Source organism: Bombina bombina, chromosome 11 (genome assembly GCF_027579735.1).
Source record: "Bombina bombina isolate aBomBom1 chromosome 11, aBomBom1.pri, whole genome shotgun sequence".
Taxonomy (NCBI): Eukaryota; Metazoa; Chordata; class Amphibia; order Anura; family Bombinatoridae; genus Bombina; species Bombina bombina.
This window is the reverse complement of record NC_069509.1, coordinates 130,839,881-130,866,412: the sequence shown is the minus strand read 5'-3', so window position 1 is coordinate 130,866,412 and position 26,532 is coordinate 130,839,881. Positions and strand designations below refer to the sequence as shown.

Below are 26,532 nucleotides of genomic sequence, written 5' to 3'. Positions count from 1 at the left end.
TGCAAACATAGCCAGCAAAAAAAATTACACTTCCAGTGGAAGTTAGGAGAGATAAGTAATAGAATGTTAGTTTTCAGTGTTCTCTCTAAAGATTGGGCTTTGGTATACAGACAGATATAATATAAAGAGGCATATGTGTGTACAGAAAGTGATAACATATTTCTCATACATTTTATACTTTGCAGCTGGCAAAACAAGTCATAACAGTACACTTTCCCTAGATATATATATATATTTTACAAACAAATACTCATTTATCTATCTATCTATCTATCTATCTATCATCTATCTATATATCTATATATTATTATTATTATTTAAATAAACAGAACATTTTCTGCTATGTGAAGAACATAGGAATGTAAAGTATTCATACCACATCTTCGGGTTCAGCGCAGTTTATCTAGCACGCAAGCAATAATTAATAAGGCTTTTTTTAGCACTCCCCCATAGAAGTTTATGTGGAGAAGAAGTTAGCATGGTTACAATACAATATACATTTTTACTTTCAACTTGCAATACGCCCGCTAATCCGTTCACTCTAATTTTCTAACTTGTAATATTGCTCTAAATTGGGTCCTGGATTTACGTTACTATATAATATTATTATATTTCTTTCCATGCTAGCAAGATTTTTTATCTTTGAACCCTTACATTGTTTTGTAGCCAATAGTTAAAAAGGATCAGTCATCAGACTTCCGAACCTTTATACCAGCTCTTAGCTGGCGAATTAAAACACCCCAGACCCGTTCATCCAGGGTGATGATTGACAGCCCCTACTCACGTGCCATTGGGCTAGCGTGGGCAGGGACAGAATTGCATAAGCAGACGCTTGTGCAATAATAAATATGGGCAGCGTATTGCAATCCCAGGCGGACAGGTTTGCGGAAGGCTTTGTTAAATGGTGCTCTTTGTATTTTCCTTATCTTCTTTATTTTTAATTTCGCACAGATTAATGTAAAAGTGTTCATTTCTAGCCCTAACATAGGTATATCCTGTCACAAGAATGCACACACAGTGATGCAATGACTGCATAAATTAGATAAATACTAACATATACTGATATACACAGAGAAATAATATACAAACAGTTACATTGTAACCACACACACTGGCAGTATAATGGTTAATCTTACAATCAGATTCCCTAGAGTACCTTGTAATCTGAATTATACCAGGTGATTGTTCCCTACACAGCAGTGAGCTGGTCTCAGGAGATGTACCTGCCTGTGCCCAGCACTTGCCTGGCATGTGACAGGATTTACAGTGTCACCTTGGCACGGCTCCACCCCAGAACAGATGGTCTTTTTACCCTGTCTTCAGATCACAGCATATTGTGGGAGACCATCATTTCTTCAACAAGTAGCACTTAAAACCCATACACCCACGGGACACATTAGTAAATGTCAGGTATTAATCTCTTCCCTGTTTGATAGGATTAGAAACAGATTTCAGCAGTTTACAATTTTATTTTTGGGTTATGAACTGACATATTTATTAACCAATAGAGAATAATATTAATATGTCTGTCATGCAGGGATATCAGTGGGTAATCACTTAGGTACATACAAACATACTGTCAGTTACACTCTCTGGTAGACACACACATACTGTCAGGTTCACTACATGTAACACTCAGATGCAGACATACTATATACTCTGTGATTGACACAGACCACATAATTACTGTAAGATGCATTATATCTGGTGCACACTCTCTTTAGTATATAAAGTAAGTACAAATGCACATAAGATTGTACTGGGACAGGCACACACATGCAGTCAGGTATACTGTCAGGCGCACATGCAGCCAGATTTATCTTGGATCAACACAAACATAATGCCAGGTGTACTTTGTTTCAGATGTTAAACATAGATATAATGTATAATATACTGATTCAAATTATGTCAGACATATTGTACAAATATCCAAGGTAGGACAGTACACCTGATATATGGGGCACAGAAAAAGACTTGCCAAATCCCAATCAAAATCCAAAATGTAACATGACTTAAGGCCTATTGCAGGCTTAAAACGTTGTTTTTTTTTTTTGTACCTATGGGCCCAGTGAAAAAATAAAGGTAATTTTATAAACTTTGGGGGCAGGAGATGATATGAATTTTGGATATTGTAAGGTACACTCAGTGTTAAGACACAACACATACACGTATACGCACAAACACACACACACACACATGCACACACACACACAGTTATATACATACAAACACATACACATACGCACACACACACTTATATACATACAAACACATACACATGCGCGCACACACACTTATATACATACAAACACATACATATGTGCACACACACACTTATATATATATACAAACACATACACATGCGCACACATACACTTATATACATACAAACACATACACATGCGCGCACAGATACACTTATATACATACAAACACATACACATGCGCACACACACACTTTTATACATACAAACGCATACACATGTGTGCACACACACACGCACACACAAAAACACATACATATACAGGGAGTGCAGAATTATTAGGCAAATGAGTATTTTGACCACATCATCCTCTTTATGCATGTTGTCTTACTCCAAGCTGTATAGGCTCGAAAGCCTACTACCAATTAAGCATATTAGGTGATGTGCATCTCTGTAATGAGAAGGGGTGTGGTCTAATGACATCAACACCCTATATCAGGTGTGCATAATTATTAGGCAACTTCCTTTCCTTTGGCAAAATGGGTCAAAAGAAGGACTTGACAGGCTCAGAAAAGTCAAAAATAGTGAGATATCTTGCAGAGGGATGCAGCACTCTTAAAATTGCAAAGCTTCTGAAGCGTGATCATCGAACAATCAAGCGATTCATTCAAAATAGTCAACAGGGTCGCAAGAAGCGTGTGGAAAAAGCAAGGCGCAAAATAACTGCCCATGAACTGAGAAAAGTCAAGCGTGCAGCTGCCAAGATGCCACTTGCCACCAGTTTGGCCATATTTCAGAGCTGCAACATCACTGGAGTGCCCAAAAGCACAAGGTGTGCAATACTCAGAGACATGGCCAAGGTAAGAAAGGCTGAAAGACGACCACCACTGAACAAGACACACAAGCTGAGATGTCAAGACTGGGCCAAGAAATATCTCAAGACTGATTTTTCTAAGGTTTTATGGACTGATGAAATGAGAGTGAGTCTGATGGGCCAGATGGATGGGCCCGTGGCTGGATTGATAAAGGGTAGAGAGCTCCAGTCCGACTCAGATGCCAGCAAGGTGGAGGTGGAGTATTGGTTTGGGCTGGTATCATCAAAGATGAGCTTGTGGGGCCTTTTCGGGTTGAGGATGGAGTCAAGCTCAACTCCCAGTCCTACTGCCAGTTTCTGGAAGACACCTTCTTCAAGCAGTGGTACAGGAAGAAGTCTGCATCCTTCAAGAAAAACATGATTTTCATGCAGGACAATGCTCCATCACACGCGTCCAAGTACTCCACAGCGTGGCTGGCAAGAAAGGGTATAAAAGAAGAAAATCTAATGACATGGCCTCCTTGTTCACCTGATCTGAACCCCATTGAGAACCTGTGGTCCATCATCAAATGTGAGATTTACAAGGAGGGAAAACAGTACACCTCTCTGAACAGTGTCTGGGAGGCTGTGGTTGCTGCTGCACGCAATGTTGATGGTGAACAGATCAAAACACTGACAGAATACATGGATGGCAGGCTTTTGAGTGTCCTTGCAAAGAAAGGTGGCTATATTGGTCACTGATTTGTTTTTGTTTTGTTTTTGAATGTCAGAAATGTATATTTGTGAATGTTGAGATGTTATATTGGTTTCACTGGTAAAAATAAATAATTGAAATGGGTATATATTTGTTTTTTGTTAAGTTGCCTAATAATTATGCACAGTAATAGTCACCTGCACACACAGATATCCCCCTAAAATAGCTATAACTAAAAACAAACTAAAAACTACTTCCAAAACTATTCAGCTTTGATATTAATGAGTTTTTTGGGTTCATTGAGAACATGGTTGTTGTTCAATAATAAAATTAATCCTCAAAAATACAACTTGCCTAATAATTCTGCACTCCCTGTATATACACACAAACACACATATACACATACACAGATAAAGACACACATATAAACACACAAACACACATTAAGGGGCACATTTATCAAGCAGCATTGCCGGAAACATCAGTTAAGAAACAGCAGTCATAAGACCGCTGCTCCTTAACTCGTCCGCCCCCTCTGAGGTGGCAGAGCGCAATCATCCCAATCAGATATGATCGGGATGATTGACATCCCCTGCTAGCAGCCGATTGGCAGCAAATGTGCAATGGGCGGTATCGCACAAGCATTTCACAAGAAATGCTTGAGCAATGATAAATGCTGACAGCATATGCTGTCGGCATTCAGCGATGTCGGACTGACATGATACGCTACAGCAGATCATGTCCGTACGACAAATGATAAATCGGCCCCTATGTATCATTAGGATTGATAAGGTCATTTGACCATTATCTAGTTCTGAAAAGTGTATTGGCAGTTTTTTTTTTGCAGACTTAGGCATACTGGACTAGATAACACAACGCAGAAGATATTTCAGTCTGTATTCAAAAGAAAAGCACCATCAATGTTATGGACACAATAAATCAGATAGACCTAGGGACAACCTTGTGCTCACTGTCATGTGAGAACCAAAAATGAACCAACCACATGGGGTTGAGGTCTAAATAAATACAGTTCCCTGAGGGATTTTTTGTGACCCCTGCCACACTCAGACCTGCCCCTGTATATTTGAGGGACTTGTGAAAAATTATATGGACCTCCTAACTATGCCACTTACCTATTAAGGAAAGCCCCTAAGACAAGGGACATGAGTATTGCCAGCTTATAAAATCACCAAGGTGACTTGGGTGTCTGGCGTAAAAAAAATTATTTGCATTGTCACCATATAAAAGGGTGAAAATTAGGTACCATGGACATCTTTAATCTTTCATGGTCTTTTGTATAAATAGGAATAAGGCAGGGGTATCTCAGAGGTCCTGAATGCCACTGGAAGGTCCCAATATTATAGATGTGAATCCTAAGTGTGCTGGGAGAGGTCATTTGACATTTTAATTCATTTTTAAGATGTGGGTATCAGGAGTCCCCAATTTAAAAATGATTAAAAACCCACATAGGTTTAGTGGAATTGCAGGATGTGATACTTGATGTCTAGTTAAAGTTTCCATTGAATTGTAAACCCTGGTGCTTTACACTAAAGTCCAGAGGTCAGTTTGGAATTTGCACTTCTTTTAGTATAGATAGTAAACACTGCTTTTTATAAGTCACAATGTATTTCACAATTACATTTTATTAATCATTTTTCTTTTAACAAAATCTGTTTTTTTTTTCTTTACAGTTGTAACTGGTTTTGTAAAGTTTTATTTTAAACAGTATGGAAACTTATTATAGCATTTAAATATTGACTGCTTTGACACTATTTAAATTCTATTCCAGTTGAAAAGCTAATAAAGAAATTTATCTTCAGTCGTCCTCAAATACATCAGTGGACAGTTTTGTAGACTTAGGGGCAGATTTATCAAGTTCGTTTCCAGGCTCGCCGGAAACAGCAGTTATGAAGCAGCGGGTTGATTGACACCCCCTGCTAGCGGCCGATTGGGGCGGCACTGCACCAACAGTTCACAATAACTGCTGGTGCATTGATAAATGCAGACCGCGTATGCTGTCGGCATTTTATGCTGTCGGCATTTATCGATGTGCAGCGCCAGCGGACATGATACGCTACATCGTATCATGACCGCTCGCACATTAATAAATATACCCCAAAGTGTTGATAAGCTTATATACTGGAATGGAATCTACTTTCTGTTTCGCAGTGATGGAATAGTAGAATTTACTTGCAGCTTCTATCTGTACCTTTATGATACTTTTGTGAGTTTCAGAGCATTAGATTTTGTATTCGAAAAGTGATAAAAACATATTTAGACATGTTAAGAATATATTTTCATCAAAAAGTTAATATTAAAGGGACACTGAAGCCAATTTTTTTCTTCTATGATTCAGATAGAGCATGTCATTTTAAGCAAATTTCTTATTTACTCCTATTATTAATTTTTCTTCGTTCTCTTGGTATCTTTATTTTAAAAAGCAGGAATGTAAGTATAGGAGCCGGACCATTTTTGATTTAGCACCCTGGATAGCACTTGCTGATTGGTGGCTACATTTAGCCACCAATCAGGATGGAAGCGCTACCCAGGTGCTGAACCAAAGATGGGATGGATCGTAAACTTACATTCCTGCTTTTTCAAACAAAAGATAGCAAGAAAACGAAAAAAAATTGATAATAGGAGTAAATTAGAAAGTTGCTTGAAATTTCAACATCTATCTGAAAAAATAATTGGAAGAAAAAATTAGCTCTGTATCCCTTTAAAGCATTTTACATTTATAAAAAAAAAATAACCCCCCCCCCCCACACACACACACAGTTCTAATTGTAGACAGTTATACAACCCATAATCATAACAACAACAATTGTTTATTTTTCATCACAGGAACATCCATGTATTAAAATTTTGAAAGGGACATAAACCCATTAATCCTTTCGTGATTCAGATAGAGGGGGATATTTATCAAAGGTCTGGCGGACTTGATCCGACAGTGCGGATCAGGTCCGCCAGACCTCGCTGAATGCTGAGAGCAATACGCTCTCCGTATTCAGCATTGCACCAGCAGCCCCCCCTGCAGAATCGCCGCCAATTGTCCGCCAGCAGGGAGGTGTCAATCAACCTGATCGTACTCGATCGGGTTGATTTTCGGCGATGTATGTCCGCCTGCTCAGAGCAGGCGGACAGGGTTATGAAGCAGCGGTCTTTAGACTGCTGCTTCATAACTGCTGTTTCTGGCGAGCCCACAGGCTCGCCAGAAACACAGGCCCTCAAGCCTAATCCTAGGTAGGCTAAAAAGCTGTTGATTAGTTGCTGCACATATATGTCTCTTTCATTGGCTTTCAGCTAGCTCACAGCAGTGCATTACTACTCCTTCAACAAAGGATACTAAGGGAATGAAGGAAATTAAATAATAGAAGTTACTTGGAAAATCTGTTAAAAGTGTATGATCTATCTGAATCATGAAAGAACAATTTTGGGTTTCATGTCCCTTTAATTCATTTTAGATATGTCAAAGAAAAATAAATACTTTACGGCTAGATTATGAGTTTTGCGGTATGAGTGAAAAAGCAGCGTTAAGGCTCTTTTTCACTACCGCTGGTATTACGAGTTTTGCAGGTACAGCTGTACTGCACACTTTTTTGGCCGTAACGCAATGTAACTACCGCAGCTTTCCAAAAGTCCTTTTTCAATGGGACTTCCTTTGCGCCGGTATTACGAGTCTGCCTGGGAGGCCAAAAAGTGAGCGGTACACCCTATACCGTCAAGATCCATACCGTAAACTGAAAGTCAGTAGTTATGAGTTTTACGCTACAAAGCCGTAACATAAAACTCATAACTAAAGTGCTAAAAAGTACACTAACACCCATAAACTACCTATTAACCCCTAAACCGAGGCCCTCCCGCATCGCAAACACTAAAATAAAATGATTAACCCCTAATCTGCCGCTCCCGACATCGCCGCCACTATAATAAACATATTAACCCCTAAACCGCCTTTCTCCCACATCACAAACGCTAGTTAAATATTATTAACCCCTAATCTGCTGTCCCTAACATTGCCGCAACCTACATTACTGTTATTAACCCCTAATCTTCTGCCCCCAAAATCGCCGCCACTATACTAAAGTTATTAACCCCTAAACCTAACCCTAAGTCTAACCCTAACACCCCTAACTTCAATGTAATTAAAATAAATCTAAATAAAACCTACTATTAATAACTAAATAATTCCTATTTAAAACTAATTACTTACCTATAAAATAAACCCTAAGCTAGCTACAATATAACTAATAGTTACATTGGCCTCTATTTATGAAAGGTCTTGCGCACCTGATCCGACAGTGTGGATCAGGTCCGCAAGACCTCGCTGAATGCGGAGAGCAATACCCTCTCCGTATTCAGCATTGCACCAGCAGCTCACAAGAGCTGCTGGTGCAACGCCGCCCCCTGCTGACTCGCGGCCAATTGGCCGCCAGCAGGGAGGTGTCAATCAACCCGATCGTATTCGATCGGGTTGAATTCCGGCGATTCCTGTCCGCCTGCTCAGAGCAGGCGGACAGGGTTATGGAGCAGCGGTCTTTAGACAGCTGCTTCATAACTGCTTTTTCTGGCGAGTCTGAAGACTCTCTAGAAACACGGCCCTCAAGCTCCATTTGGAGCTTGATAGATAGGCCCCATTGTATCTATCTTAGGTTTTATTTTTATTTCACAGGTAAGTTTGTATTTATTTTAACTAGGTAGACTAGTTAGTAAATAGTTATTAACTATTTACTAACTACCTAGTTAAGATAAATACAAATTTACCTGTAAAATAAAACCTAACCTGTCTTACACTAACACCTAACGTTACACTACAATTAAATAAATTACATTAACTAAATTAAAAACCCCTAGCCTAAACTAAACTGCCAATAGTCCTTAAAAGGGCCTTTTGCGGGGCATTGCCCCAAAGAAATACAAACACCCCCCTAACATTAAAACCCACCACCCACACAACCAAACCCCCCAAATAAAAACCTACCTAAAAAACCTAAGCTCACCATTGCCCTGAAAAGGGCATTTGGATGGGCATTGCCCTTAAAAAGGCATTTAGCTCTTTTTCTGCCCAAACCCTAAGCTAAAAATAAAACCCACCCAATAAACCCTTAAAGGGACAGTCTACACCAGAATTTTTATTGTTTTAAAAGATAGATAATCCCTTTATTACCCATTTCCCAGTTTTGCATAACCAACACAGTTATACTAATATACTTTTAACCACTGTGATTATCTTGTATCTAAGCCTCTGCAAACTGCCCCTTTTTTCAGTTTTTTTGACAGACTTGCAGTCTAGCCAATCAGTGCCTGCTCCCAGATAACTTCACGTGCACGAGCACAGTGTTATCTATATGAAATACTTGAACTAACACCCTCTAGTGGTGAAAAACTGTTAAAATGCAATCTGAAAGAGGTGGGCTTCAAGGTCTAAGAAATTAGCATATGAACCTCCTAAGTTAAGCTTTCAACTAAGAATACCAAGAGAACAAAGCAAAATTGGTGATAAAAGTAAAGTGGAAAATTGTTTAAAATTACATGCTCTATCTGAATCATGAAAGTTTATTTTGGCCTAGACTGTCCCTTTAAAAAAAAAAAACTAACACTAACCCCTGAATATCCACTTACAGTTTTTGAAGACCCGACATCCATCCTCAACGAAACGGCAGAAGTCCTCAGCAAAAGTCTTCATCCAAGCGGGCCGAAGTCTTCATCCAGACGGCATCTTCTATCTTCATCCATCCAGCGCGGAGCGGCTCCATCTTCAAGACATCTGGCGCAGAGCATCCTCTTCTTTCGACGTCTTCTGAAGAATGAAGGTTCCTTTAAGTGACGTTATCCAAGATGGCGTCCCTTGAATTCCGATTGGCTGATAGATTTCTATCAGCCAATCGGAATTAAAGGTGAAAAAATCCTATTGGCTGATGCAATCAGCCAATAGGATTGAGCTTCAATCCTATTGGTTGATCTAATCAGCCAATAGGATTGAGCTTGCATTCTATTGGCTGATTGGAACAGCCAATAGAATGCGAGCTCAATCCTATTGGCTGATTGCATCAGCCAATAGGATATTTTCACCTTTAATTCCGAATGGCTGATAGAATTCTATCAGCCAATCGGAATTCAAGGGACGCCATCTTGGATGATGTCACTTAAAGAAACCTTCATTCGAGAAGAGCCGTCCAAAGAAGAGGATGCTCCGTGCCGGATGTCTTGAAGATGGAGCCGCTCCGCGCCGGATTAATGAAGATAGAAGATGCCGTGTGGATGAAGACTTCTGCCGGCTTGGATGAAGACTTCGACTCGCTTGGATGAAGACTTCTGCCGGCTTCACTGAGGACTTCTGCCGCTTCGTTGAGGATGGATGTCAGGTCTTCAAAAACTGTAAGTGGATCTTCGGGGGTTAGTGTTAGGTTTTTTTAAGGGTTTATTGGGTGGGTTTTATTTTTAGCTTAGGGTTTGGGCAGAAAAAGTGCTAAATGCCCTTTTAAGGGCAATGCCCATCTAAATGCCCTTTTCAGGGCAATGGGGAGCTTAGGTTTTTTTAGATAGGTTTTTATTTGTGGGGTTTGGTTGTGTGGGTGGTGGGTTTTACTGTTGGGGTGGTGTTTGTATTTTTTTTACAGGTAAAAGAGCTGATTTCTTTGGGGCAATGCCCCGCAAAAGGCCCTTTTAAGGGATATTGGCAGTTTAGTTTAGGCTAGGGTTTTTTTTTATTTTGGGGGGGGCTTTTTTATTTTGATAGGGCTATTACATTAGGTGTAATTAGTTTAAATATTTGATAATTTCTTTTTTATTTTGTGTAATTTAGTTAATTGTATTTAATTAATGTAATTGATTTAATTGTAGTGTAAGGTTAGGTTTTAGTGTAAGTCAGGTTAGGTTTTATTTTACAGGTAAATTTGTATTTATTTTAGCTAGGTAGTTAGTAAATAGTTAATAACTATTTACTAACTATTCTACCTAGTTAACATAAATACAAACTTACCTGTAAAATAAAAATAAAACCTAAGATAGATACAATATAACTATTAGTTATATTGTAGCTAGCTTAGGGTTTATTTTATAGGTAAGTGTTTAATTTTAAATAGGAATTATTTAGTTATTAATAGTAGGTTTTATTTAGATTTATTTTAATTACATTAAAGTTAGTGGGTGTTAGGGTTAGGGTTACGTTAGGGTTAGACTTAGGGTTAGGGGTTATTAACTTTAGTATAGTAGCGGCGACGTGGGGGCGCTAGATTGGGGGTTAATAAGTGTAATGTAGGTGGCGGCGATGTTGGGGCGGCAGATTAGGGGTTAATAAGTGTAGGTAGGTTGCGGCGACATTTGGGGCAGCAGATTAGGGGTTAATAGGTGTAGGTAGGTGTCGGCGATGTCAGGGCCAGCAGATTAGGGGTTAATAAGTGTAATGTAGGTGTCGGCGATGTCGGGGCAGCAGATTAGGGGTGTTTAGACTCAGGGTTTATGTTAGGGTGTTAGGTGTAAACATAATTTTTTATTTCCCCATAGGAATCAATGGGGCTGCGTTACGGAGCTTTACGCTCCTTTATTGCAGGTGTTAGGCTTTTTTTTATCCGGCTCTATGGGGGAAATCGTCTATGGGGAAATCGTGCACGAGCATGTAAAACCAGCTCAAAGCAGCGCTGGTATTGGAGTGCGGTATGAAGCTCAATTTTGCTCAACGCTGCCATATTGCCTGCTAACGCCGGGTTTTTTCAAACCTATAATAGCAGCGCTAGAGTGAGGTGAGCGGTGACAATAACTTGCAAGTTAGCACCAAGCAGCTCTTACCGCAAAACTCGTAATCTAGCCGTTAATGTCTTATTAATTTTGTTGTAATTAAAGTCTTATAGAAGCTTAATTTTTTACTGTTATATTTAAATTTTCTTGATCCAGTCTGATATTTATTTAATTATCTAGATTTTTTACTAATAGGCTCAAAAAACAGCCACCACATTAAAATAAATTGTTCTGTAGTTCTGGCACATTTAAAAAAATATATTAAACTATTATTGCTCCTGCAGCCAAACCTTCTAAATAAATTTGAATAATATTTTGTAGGGATACAGGCATTAAAGGATAGTTCAAATCAAATAAATCAGTAATTTTAGAGAAATTTAGCTCCAAGATCAAAATATTATGGGCTAGATTACAAGTGGTGCGCTATTTAGCGTGTTTTCGCTTACGCACAAACACTGTTTACCAGCAGTGGGTACTGTGAGCACCTCATAATTTATATAATGTATGGACTTGAGCAGGCAGATAGATACCTGCATCTCTGATTTCAATTTGTTGCTAATAACTGCATATTGTTTTTTGTTTTTTATTATTAGATTGCGAGCAGTACTGCAAACCTCCCAAAGGAAACTACAAAATCAACCTGAAGAAATACTGTAAGAAGGATTACGGTAAGGATCAGTGTATGTTTGTTAGGGATGAGGGAGAATGTGGTAGCAGACCATAACAAGGAAGCAGATAACTCTGACTGTGTATAGTAATCTAGCGCTGCAGTTTAGTTCTTTTTTTTTTTTTTTTTTAGTAAATAGAATGTTATCAAATATTTAGAGAATCCCCCGAAAATGGAGGGCTTAGTGATTTTGGTAACAAGGGCAAGGCCGGATTGGCCTACCAGGATATTTCCCGGTGGGCTGCTTTTAATGGTTTCTAGTGTCTAGTCAAGTCACACTTTGGGGAAGATTTAACAAGCTTGAATGGTTCCTAGTGCACCTGTTTCCGCACGAGCCTTCAAGCTTTCGGGAAACAGGAGTTAAGAAGCAGCGGTCTTAAGGCCGCTGCTCTTTAACTCGTCCTCTGCCTCTGAGGCTGCGGACATCAATCCGCCCAATCGAATATAATCGGTGTGTGTGTGTGTATATCAAATATTAATTGTGAGAGAAGTGGAAGTCTTGGTGAGTTCCCACACTTTTTTTTGTAGAACTTGACCCCTGGTGGAGGGTATATCTGCAATATTGTGCTTGGTAGTAGGATCTGTAAGACGTAGGTGTAGAGGGCATTTAGATTACAGGTATATGGGTTAGTTAGACATAACAGCCAGCTCTAAGGCGGAGGGCAAATGTGAGTATGGGTGCAGAAGTTATAATGAATTGGGTGCAGAGGATAAAGTAAATATTGGTAGAGAGGGTGGTTTGAATACAATTGTCAGCGTGATTGTTGGCGCAGATGGTGAGTGTGGATGTATGTTTGTGTATGTGTGTCTAAGCCTATTGTATATGTAGATACATTTCTGTACATGTATGTATATACATTTGCAGATGTAAATGTTTGGGGATTTTCTTGTATAGATCTGTGTGTCCTGTCGTTGGCCTTTTAACTAGCAGAGAATTCAGATCCACCAGCACAAGAGAGGCACAGATAAGGTTGACACTGTTGTGCTACAAAAGGATTATGTCCTCATTAGGGTGAGAGAGGAGAAACCACTATGGCAGGTTAATTCATGGTTTGCATTCTGCCTCTTTCTTTCTCACATTCTCTTCCTTTTTATTCATTTCCTTTTTTCTGTCTGCCAGAAATGTTAAAAAGGATATTGCCTCCCTGGACAAAAAAAATCAACTATCCATGGGAGGATACAGTATGCTAATTAGATGCTAATAATCACCTGGCTGTGATGCCATTGGATGGCTACTGATGGCCTCTAATCAGTGTGACATGGCGACCATTCTTCCTGAGCGCAGAGGGGAAGCAACACATTGATATATGGCAGGGGCTCTTGGCGTGTGGAGAATAGAGGAGGCGTTTTGAGTCTGGGAGGCGAGAGAATCTGAACCAGACCTCCCCAAGCTGTCCCTGTCAACAGGACAAAGACACCCCGTTGATAAATAGAGCATTTTGGAAGTGGGGGGTAGCCGTTTCATACCATAACCTCAGTCCCTGTTACCTCCCTTAGTCCAAACAAGCAACAGTATGTGCTTTGGATGCTAAGTCCTTTTAGATAGCAGATCTATAATGAGGTCTGTGTGAACTTACACTCTATACCTAATGCTGAAATCCACGTCTCACTTTACATAATAGTGACAGAAATTTTAAATTTAATCTTATAGATTATTGATAGAAACATAGCAAATACGAGATCGTTATTTTGCGGAGTAAAAAAGATCAGTAGTGGTACGCCAATAAATTACATACTGTGTAAAACGATACATTATATCAGCAGTTCCTAATATTTCTTGACAGCCATCCAAATGACACTAGATTTGGTGACGTCCTTCAATATTAACTTTAAACATATTTTTCAAATGTATTCAATTAAAATTCAGCTAAACACCTTTATTAATTATGTCACAGTGTCTGAGAGGTTTTCAGTTAAACCGAACACAACTGATAAAGATATTTATATAAAATTGTCCTTTGGAAGAATTTTCCAACTGGGCAGCCACTAATTCTTGTATAAACGTGGCAGTTATATTTAGTGACCAGATAACCTGTGCTGGGATTGTTGGGCACATGACCTGGTAATAAGAGTTATTATCACATCATACAAGGAGAAAGCATTATAGAGGGGATGGTTTAAAAAGATTTTTAGATTGCCCAAAGTAAACTATACTCTACTAGTATTTCATGCAATGTATGTAAGTTTTTAAAGAACATTAAACTCATATTAATCTCCCCATAAAAGCCTAGATTACAAATGGAGTTTAAAAATATTACAACCATTGTGTATTAACACTACTTAAGCACAATCAATAGTGCCTATATTTTTGTGCTCATATTAAAACTCCAAAACTATTTTGTGATAGGCTAGGGCGCACTAAGATCTGCATGTCAGATAGTACAAGTGCGCTAAATATCTCATATAATTAGACTTCTATGGGGGCACAGTAAAAGTCATGTTGGATATCGCTCGAGCGCTAACTTGATGGTGCACAAGTAGTGGATTCTTCCTGTAGTTCTGTGATATACTATTTTAATGAAAGCTAAGTATAAACACTTCACACATGCATACATACACATATACGCACATACATAAAAACACAGATACATATACACACATACATGCACAGATACATATACACACATACATACACAAATACATATTCACACATACATACATACACACACAGATACATATACACACATACATACATACACAGATGCATATACACACACACATACACACACAAATACATATACACGAAGATCTATATACACACAGATACATATACACACAGATACATATACACACATACATATACACACAGATACATATACACACAGATACATATATACACAGATACATATACACACATATACATATACACAGATGCATACATACAAAGATACATATACACAAATACACAGATACATATACAGATACATATACACACATACATACATACATACACAGATACATATACACACATGCATACATACACAGATACATACACACACATGCATACATACACAGATACATATACACACATACATACATACACAGATACATATACACACATGCATATATACACAGATACATATATAAACAAATACACATACATACATACGCAGATACATATACACACATGCATACATACACACATATATACATACACAGATACATATACACACATCCATATATACAAAGATACATATACACACAGATACATATACACACATACATATACACACAGATACATATACATATACACACAGATATATACACACACAGATAAATATACACACATACATACATATATAGATACATATACACACAGATACATATATACACAGATACATACATACACAGATAAATATACACACATACATACATAAACAGATACATATACACACATATATGCATACACAGATACATATACACACATACATACACAGATACATATACACACATACATACATACACAGATACATATACACACATACATACATACATACACACATACATACACACATACATATACACACATACATACATATATACATACACACATACATACAAACACAGATACATATACACACATACATACAAACAGAGATACATATACACATACATACATACACAGATACATATACACACATACACACAGATACATATACACACATACATACATACACAGAGATACATACACATACATACATACACAGATACATATACACACATACATATATACATACATACACACATACATACATACATAGATACATATACACATACTTACAAACACAGATACATATACACATACATACATACACAGATACATATACACACATACACATACACACAGGTACGTATACACACATGCATACATACACACATACATACATACACACATACATACATACATACACAGATACATATACACACACACATACATACACACATACATACACACATACATACATACACACATACATATACATACATACATGCATACAGAGATACATATACACAGATACATACACAGATACATATACACACATACATACATACACACATACATACACACATACATACATACACACATACATACATACACAGATACATATACACACACACATACATACACACATACATACACACATACATACATACACACATACATATACATACATACATGCATACAGAGATACATATACACACATACATACACAGATACATATACACACATACATACACACATACATACATACATACATACATACACAGATACATATACACACATACATACATACATACATACATACACAGATACATATACACACATACACATACACACAGGTACGTATACACACATACATACATACACACATACATGCATACACACATACATACATACACAGATACATATACACACATACATACACCGATACATATACACACATACATACATACACAGATACATATACACACATACATACATACACAGATACATATACACACATACATACATACACCGACGCCACCTATTTAAACTATATTACCCCCTAATATGATCCCCCTACACCGCCGCCACCTATTTAAGCTATATTAACCCCTAATGTGAGCCGCCTACACCGCCGCCACCTATTTAAACTATATTAACCCCTAATGTGAGCCTCCTACACCGCCGCCACCTATATTATATGTACTACCCCCTAATTTGACCCCCTTACACTGCCGCCACCTATATTAAAATTATTAACCCCTAATCTAATCCCCCTATACCGCCGCCACCTATATTAAATTTATTAACCCCTAAAATACTAAAATTTCCGTACCACTAAACCTAAGTCTAACCCTACAAATAGCCCTGAAAAGGGCTTTTTGCGTGGCATTGCCCCATAGTAACCAGCTCTATTACCAGCCCTTAAAAGGGCTTTTTGCGGGGGAATTGCCCCAAAGTAACCAGCTCTTTTACCAGCCCTTAAAAGGGCTTTTTGCGGGGCATTGTCACAAAGTAATCAGCTCTTTTGCCTGTAAAAAAAACAACAACCCCCTCCCCATTACAACCCACCACCCACATACCCCTACTCTAACCCACCCAATCCCCCCTTAAAAAACCTAAGTCTAACCCCCAAGTGCTCCTTACCTGTCCTGAAGACCGGCGGAGAAGGTCCTGTTCCAGGCGGAGAAGTCTTCTTCCAGACGGCGACCTCTTCTTCTTCCAAGATCCAGCCGGCGCGGAGGAGTTGAAGACCGATGACCGCGGAGCTGAAGACCGTCCATCTGGAACTGAAGACCGACGATGCTGGAACTGAAGATCGGCGACGCTGGACCTGAAGTCCGCTGGATAGAATTAAAGTAGCTCACATCCGATTGGCTGATTTGAATTTGAAGGCTCAAATCAGCCAATAGGAATTCAAGAGGCGCCATTTTTAATCGCGTACCTTGAATTCCTATTCAGTGTACGGCGGTGATCGTATGACGAGGATCCTCCACGCTCCGGCTCCGGTCTTCAGTTCCAGCGGTCTTCAGTTCCAGCGTTGCCGATCTTCAATTCCAGCATCGCCGGTCTTCAGTTCCAGATGGACGGTCTTCAGCTCCGCGGTCATCGGTCTTCAACTCCTCCGCTCCACGCCACCTAGATCCTGGAAGAAGAAGAGGTCGCCGCCTGGAAGAAGACTTCTCCTCCTGGAACAGGACCTTCTCCGCCGGTCTTCAGGACAGGTAAGGAGCACTTGGGGGTTAGACTTAGGTTTTTTAAGGGGGGATTGGGTGGGTTAGAGTAGGGGTATGTGGGTGGTGGGTTGTAATGGGGGGGGGTTGTTGTTTTTTTTACAGGTAAAAGAGCTGATTACTTTGGGGCAATGCCCCACAAAAGGCCCTTTTAAGGGCTGGTAATAGAGCTGATTACTTTTGTAATTTAGATTAGGGTAGGGACATTTTTTATTTTGGGGGGCTTTGTTATTTTATTAGGGGGCTTAAAATAGGTGTAATTAGCTTAAAAATCTTGTAATCTTTTTTTATTTTTTGTTTAGTTTAGTGTATTTAATTGTATTTTAGTTTAGATATTTGTAGTTTATTTAATTAATTTATTGATAGTGTAGGTGTATTTGTAACTTAGGTTAGGATTTATTTTACAGGTAAATTGGTAATTATTTTAACTAGGTAGCTATTAAATAGTTATTAACTATTTAATAGCTATTGTACCTAGTTAAAATAAATACCAAGTTACCTGTAAAATAAATATAAACCCTAAAATAGCTACAATGTAATTATTAATTATATTGTAGCTATCTTAGGGTTTATTTTATAGGTAAGTATTTAGTTTTAAATAGGAATAATTTAGTTAATATTATTAATATTATTTAAATTTATTTTAATAATAATTAAGTTAGGGGTGTTAGAGTTAGATAGGGTTAATATAGTTAATATATATAATATAATAACTATATTAAAGGGACAGTAAACCTTAAAAATAATGTTATATAATTCTGCACATAGTGCAGAATTATATAACATTATTTAGGTGCTATAGCCATAAAACCCTTTTTTACCTTTTAAAATGTAAAAATGACAGCGCTTTTACAGACCCGCTCTCTGCTCTCTGCTGAGCGGGTCTGTAATATTTAGTCAGCGCATCGGGCCAGCTGTATAGTCACAGCCCGGCCCGACCACGCCATAGCACTAAGTGCAGCTCGCTCCTGTGACAGGTTTTTGTATATAATATAATAACTATATTAACTATATTAACCCTAATATAATTAGGGTTAATATAGTTAATATAGGTGGCGGCGGTGTAGGGGGATTAGATTAGGGGTTAATATATTTAATTTACGCGGCGGTGTAGGGGGATTAGATTAGGGGGTAATATATTTAATATAAGTGGCGGTGGTGTAGGGGGATTAGATTAGGGGTTAATATATTTAATATAGGTGGTGGCGGGGTAGGGGGCTCACATTAGGGGGGTAATAATTGTAATATAGATGGCGGCGGTGTAGGGGGATTAGATTAGGGGTTAATAATTTTAATGTAGGTGGCGAAGGTGTAGGGGGCTCACATTAGGGGGTTAGACATTTAATGTAAGTGGTGGCGGGGTCCGGGAGCGGCGGTCTAGGGGTTAAACACTTTATTAGGGATTGCGGCGGGGGATCGCGGTTGACAGGTAGACAATGCGCATGCGTTAGGTGTTAGGTTTTATTTTGCAGTTCGCGGTTGATAGGTAGATAGACATTGCGCATGCGTTAAGTGTTAGGTTTTATTTGTCAGCTAGTTTAGGGACTTACGGGGCTCCAATACACAGCGTAAGGCTTACTACACCTGCAATTTGTGGCAAGGCGAAAATGGAGTAAGATTTCTCCATTTTCGCCACGTAAGCTGCGCTGGTTTGGTATACCTGTCTTTGGGCCAAAAAACTACGTCCGAAGGCAGAAATATACGAGCGTAACTTCTATGTTACGCCGTATACGTGATACCAAACCAGCGCAAATTTTGGCGTCGCCGGCTTTTGCGGGCGACGATTTATATCGGATTGGGCCCCATGTAATCACACATATAGGTGACAATTATACACTATTTAACCCCATATATAGGTGACAATTATACACTATACTTCAGGCTCGCTAGAAACTAAAGTTAAGAAGCAGCAGTCTTAAGACCACTGCTCCTTAACTCATCCACAACCTCAGAGGTATACAATTAAGATGATTGACACCCCCTGCTAGCGGCCGATTGGCCATGAATGTGCAGGGGGCGGTATTGCCCAAGCATTTCACACAAAATGCTTGTGCAATGATAAATGCCGACCGATAAATGCTGACAGCATATGCTATGTCGGGCGAACATGATCCACTACAGCGGATCATGTCCGCCCGAACATAATAAATCTGTCCCTATGTGTGTTTAACTATATTTGCTATTACATTGTTTTCTAATTCAATGTTTTTTTTTTCATTTAAATGGCAGATTGGAATGGCTTAGAAACGTATCAAAAATCATTAGAAATTCCTTACAATTAGAATCTAGGCCTATGTGTTTTAGTTCTGTTTTTTTAAATTTTAAACATCTATATTGCAATTTTGATAAATGAAATAGGAACTTTAATAAACTTTTATTTATATCACTAAGCTATTATAGAAGTAAGCAGTGGCTCGTTCCCTTCGGATATTTTCAAAGCCGGATTGATTCTTGCAAAAGATCCCCACTCTAAGATGTGATTTGCGCAGATCTTAGTGTGGGGATCTTTTACAGGATCGCTGCTTACTTCCGCATTCGTATTGTCACAAAGGATCAGATTGTACATCCCTATAATATATACAGAACATATTAGTTTAATTGTTTTAATGTTATTGTAAATAGAAGTGTCAAGACTAACTTTTGAGGCATACCCCGGACATTTAAACTACACTTTCACTTTTTTTTTTCTGTTTTGCTATTTGCTCATAGCCAAGGGACAGTTCACCCAAAAAAATTCTCCCCTTTAAATTATTCCCAATGTTCCTTTTTACCTTCTAGAGTGTATTAAATTGATTACAATTAGCTCCTTTACTCCTATTTCAGCATTTGAAATAGCTGATTTAGCCTGTAGTATAGCCACCTATACTGAAAGTTTTGATACTGGAGTATAAGCTATTGAAAGTAAACACAGCCAGCAGAAGATATTACACTCTCAGTGGGATGCAGGATAGTTAAGTAATAAAATGATAATTTTCCATTGTTCTCTCTATGTATTGAGCTTTGGTGTTCCAGACAAATATAAGATAAGGAAGCAAGTCTGTGTACACAAAGTTATAACATAATGAGATCTGATATTACCTTAAGGTTCAACCCATTGTAATAGGCTGTGGTTTTAAAGAATAAAACCAGCTACTTCATATACACAAATAAGCATGAAAATGCAATTTCTCAAATATTTTATTATCTACTGTTGGTATAACAAGTCATTTAAAACACATTAATGGCAAAACATTTTTACTGTGTACTGTCCCTTTAAAGGGACATGAAACCCAATTTTTTTCTTTCATGATTCAGACAGAGCATGCAATTTTAGACAACTTTCGAATTTACTTCTGTTATATAATTTGTGTTGTTCTCTTGGTATCCTTTGTTGAAAAGGATACTTGGGTAGGCTCAGTAGCTGCTGATTGGTGGCTGCACATATATGCCTTATGTTATTGGCTGAAACAATGCATTCAGCTAGCTCCTAGTAGTTCATTGCTGCTTCTTCAACAAAATATACTAAGAGAATGAAGCAAATTAGATAATAGAAGTAAATTGGAAAGTTGTTTAAAATTGTATGATCTATCTGAATCATGAAAGAAAAAAATGTGGGGTTCAAGCTATTGGGGTAGATTTATTAAGCAGCGGATGTTGCTTTCTACACCTGTAGTTTCCGGCTACAGCGAATCATGTCCGCTCGACATATAGTAAATTGACCCCTTAATGTCAATGTCTATTGCTATTAGTCTGAACCTAACTCTGAACCAACTTTACCTCATCTTTACCATTTTTACTTTTTGCTTCTATTCTTCAATGAAAAACTAACTCCTATTTCTCTTTATTTGCAGTTGTTCAGGTGAATGTTTTGGAGATGGAGATGGTAGGATCCTGGGCAAAATTTACAGTTAATGTGCTTTCTGTGTATAAGTGCCGAGATGACCGGGTTAAACGTGGTGACAATATCCTGTGGATCCACATTAAGGACCTGTCGTGTAAATGCCCCAAGATCCAGTTAAGCCGCCGGTATCTAGTAATGGGTAGCAGTGATGGACCAGGAGAGAGACCAGGCCTCACAGCTGACAAAAACAGCCTTGTCATCCAATGGAGGGATGCATGGACCCGACGCCTCAGGAAACTACAACGCAAAGAGAAAAAAGGAAAATGTCTGAAACCCTAAAAGAGATCCGAGAATAATGACTTTTTAAATTCTGTATATAAAAGACCTGATGCTTGTGACTATATGCCTCTTAATATTCCCAAGGGATGGAGGCACTAAAACAGCAGATGTCCTTGGGCTGCAGCCCAGACGAGATCCACTGCTGTGGAACGAGACTTCTTCTCAAAGGACTTATAGACTTTTGTAGAGTCTCCCCACTGAAGCTAGAGTTGTTTATAAAATAAACCTCCACATGTAGAACTAACACTTACACATCTCTCATAACATCCAATTAATTTTAAACCAGAATTATATGTCTAATTTCAAAATTAAAGGGACATAATTCTCATATGCGAATCAATTTGAAAGTGATGCAGCATAACTTTAAAAAGCTGACAAGAAAATATCACCTGGACATCAACATTTCTTCAGCTCACCAGAGTAAGTGCTGTGTACAGTTATACTTCAGCTGCTGTCCAGCTGCAAGTTAGAAAAAAACTAAAACAATAGCCAATCAGCATCAGCAGTGGTGAGGTAATGTTTTGCCTTTGTTGTGATCTCATGAAATTTCACTGAAATCTCATGAGATTTCATAGAACTTACTTAAACTGAATAGGAATATAACATGACAGATGCACACTCCCTAGCAGTCCTGGGACAAGCATCCTGACTGGCTGCCTAAAGTCTCTTTACAATGGGGTGTGAGGTAAATATCTTCCTTTTGTACATAGAGATGTTCAAGTGATATTTTCAGTCAGCTTTTTACAACTATGTTGCATTGCTTTCAAGTGCTCCAACTTTTGGTTATCATGTCTCTTTAAGGACAGCAGTCATACAATACGTTAGAAATCAAGGTAATTTTTGTGTAGTGACCTGATTTATTTGATCTTCAGTTAATTTAAAGGGACACTGAATCCAATTTTTTTCTTTTGTGATTCAGATAGAACATGAAATTTTAAGCAACTTTCTAATTTACTCCTATTATCAAATTTTCTTCATTCTCTTGGTATCTTTATTTGAAATGCAAGAATGTAAGTTTAGATGCCGGCCCATTTTTGGTGAACAACCTGGGTTGTCCTTACTGATTGGTGGATACATTTATCCACCAATAAAAAAGTGCTGTTCAGAGTTCTGAACCACAAAAATAGTTTAGATGCCTTCTTTTTCAAATAAAGATAGCAAGAGAATGAAGAAAAATTGATAATAGGAGTAAATTAGAAAGTTGCTTAAAATTGCATGTTCAGTGTCCCTTTAAATCAGAATTTAGTAACATATTGCTGCCTAGGACATTATTTGACAAAAAGAGGTACTGTAGGGTATAAGATTAAAGGGGATCATGGGAAAAATCCCACCAGTCATATTTTGTATAAAACAAATATCTAAACAGTGGGCAGCTCTTAATTTTTTTGGGAAGGTGCATTTCTGAGTACCTAATACTATATGGCTGATAATTATATGGTTATCAGTAATCATTTTCCCATTATTTCAGTTACATTTGTAATAACCAGAGAGGATCTGCAAAACCCTGGCTAGTAGTGGTTGGTGCAGAATATACAGGAGACCCTTGTGTTCAAATGGTGTGAATGTGGCTGGCACTCCGTTCACACAATATCTGTTTACTTCCTTTCATATGAATTCTGTTGCTGCCCATCTCATTAAAGGGACATGAAACCCAACATTTTTCTTTCTCGATTCAGATAAAACATGCAACTTTAAACAGCTTTCTGATTTACTTCTATTATTCAATTTTCTTCATTCTCTTCCTATCATTTATTGCAATGAATACCTAAGTATGCTCAGGATCAGCAAAGCACTACTGGGAGCTAGCTGCTGATTAATGGCTGCACACATATGCCTATTGTCATTGGCTCATCTGATGTGTTCAGCTACCTCCCAGTTGTGCAGTGCTGCTCTTTCAACAAAGGATACCAAGAGAACAAAGCAAATTAGATAATAGAAGTGTATTGGAAAGTTGTTTAAAATGATATGTTCTAAATGTGGGTTACATGGCCTTTAAACCCTGAATAATATTACTAAAAAAATAACTGTTTATAGTCTTCTTCAGTATCGTATAACTTTACCTAACAATGAAGGGCCCTTAGAGAACTGTACAGTTACCCAGTGTTTCAAGAAAACACCCATAGCGTCTTCCTTAATGGTACAAGTGACTATGGGACACAGTTGTCTTGCTAGTGTGTAAAGTATGTTCTTATATGCAGAACAGTATAACATATCCTTTAGCGCTGGATTTAATCATTTCCATTGCTTCAACGCCATGGATTCTACATTGCAGGCCTCTTTGGCAGCAAAGCGGTAATTATATTTGTTTTGATGATTTGTAATAATAATCTTATTTTCAGTACACATAAATACTTAGTACTCACTGTGTAAAATATGTATTCAAAGTCAGTTAGGTCCGTTCAACTTTTTCAGTTGCTTTCCATGCCCCCTACTCATGATTTCTCTCTGAAATGTGGTCTATGAGTAGAGGAACATAAAGCTGGGCTGCCATGTATTCTGGACTGGCATCACTCCGTGTACAATAAAGATGGCTTTTTAATGTCTGCTTAGGTCTTCTACAACTGGTCATGTTAAGAAGGCAACTGAAACACTGATGAACAAAGTGTAGGCACCATGTAGGAGTATAGCCTTAGCACCACTTGCCATAGCATAGCATCTATTTCAAACTGGTCATCTAAGTAAATACTAAACGTGCAAGTTACTAATCTTTCAAGTAGATACAGATAATCCACTGTTATTACACCAGAACTTGGAATGTCATTCTGGAATTCATATATCACGTTATAGAGCTGAACTGAAATATATGGAGGTGGTGGGGGGGGAAGGAGGAACTTACTCATCTTCACAAACTTGTGTTAGTGGGTTTTATTATTATCAAAGCTACCAGAGAGGCTTGTATCATTCCTGACTGCAACTGAGAAGGGTAACTAAGCCCCAAAAGGGACTACATTTCAGCTTGTGATTTATATCCAATGATATACTGTTTATTACCGCTCCGTTCTGTGTTACGAATTGTAGGAGCATCAATTAAGACAACCTTGTTTTTAACCATTGAGCTTACGTGCTGATATCGAGTTGAACAATCCAAATGTATAAATATTGGACATGCGCTGGGTTTAAACACTTCGCATTTTTTTATGGAATAATGTACCGCACAAGCTTTTATATCTCACACTTTATAGTGCAAGTGTGCACATTTATAATTCCACTGTTATGGCTGAAGACATACACAATATGCCTTCCTGTAGCATTCATCCGTAATTCACAAAACCAATTGGATTCACCGTTGTTTCTCAAAGCAATGAAATGATATTGTATATCTTATCTTACTTTCCCTCTCTTCTTGCGGCGATGGAGCAGGCTCCCGCCTAATTAAAAACTTTTTCCAACACGGAAACACAGTCAATAAATAAAAATGATATGACCTCTTTGTTTTTTTTATTTATTTTAAGATATGGAAAGCGTCACATTAATTTTAAGCAAAATAATATTAATAGTTTATTCTAATGATACTTTCACCACAGTTTTTGCCAGAATTATATTAATAAAACTATCTCCTTCCATATTTTTCATGTCAATTGAAGAGCTTGTTGGTATAAGAGAAAGATTAATGTGCATTATGTAATTTAATCAGAAAAAATAACCATGCCAGAGAATACCATAGGTAATTTTTGTGGTACAAAATAATCAGTCAGCTACTTTTTGGCATAATTAAGGAGTCAAAACCCTGAAATAATTTTGAGCCAGATTACGAGTGGCACGCTAACTGTTGGGCGTGAGCGATATAGGGTTTATCACAGCTGTTTGCGCATGTTGGAAGGAGCGCTCGTATTAAAAAGTTAAAAGTAAATGTGAAAGCGTGAGCACAATCGCAATTTACTCTACGATGGTTAACTGTTGCACAAAAAAGTGTCACAAAACAAATCAAAAATACATTTAAAATTACAGTTAGACTCAATAACACTATCTGATAAAAAATATTTAAAAAAAATATTGCACAAAAACGTTATAAGGGCTCAAAGATATGAGGTTTCAGGTGTTGGCTGCAAAGGGCTTTAACATAGAGATACAGAAAAATACATGTATAAAGATGTATATGTATGTATATATATATGTATATATATGTGTGTGTACATATGTATTTATATCTGAATTGATGTATTTACATACATATATACACATATAAACACATAAATACAAATGTATACATATATATATAAGTGCATTGGAGCACTTTGCAGTCAAGTAGATGAAAACATGTAAAGCAGGGGTGGGCATTTATTGACCCTCCAGATGTTATGGACTACATCTCTTATAATGCTCTTTCAGCCATAATGCTGGCAAAGCATCATGGGAGATGTAGTTCATAACATCTTGACGGCCGATAGTTGCCCACCCCTGTGTTAAACCATATTTATGCAATATTCATTTTTAATTTAATTTATTTATAAAATATTTTACCAGGAAGGATACATTGAGATTTCTCTCATTTTCAAGTATGTCCTGGGTAAATAAAGTGTTATACGGTATATTTACTGT

At 37.9% G+C, this 26,532-nt stretch overlaps 1 protein-coding gene across 1 annotated transcript in view; it reads left to right on the top strand.

The window, feature by feature from the left end:
- Positions 1 to 25,417, top strand: part of NTN3 (netrin 3) — a 204,790-nt gene extending 179,373 nt beyond the window's left edge. Inside the window, exons 6-7 of the mRNA XM_053695263.1 lie at positions 12,043 to 12,117; positions 21,665 to 25,417. Coding sequence (XP_053551238.1) covers positions 12,043 to 12,117; positions 21,665 to 21,993 — 404 coding nt within the window. The 3' untranslated portion in view covers positions 21,994 to 25,417. The remainder of the gene's footprint in view (positions 1 to 12,042; positions 12,118 to 21,664) is intronic.
- The last annotated feature ends 1,115 nt before the right edge of the window (positions 25,418 to 26,532 follow it).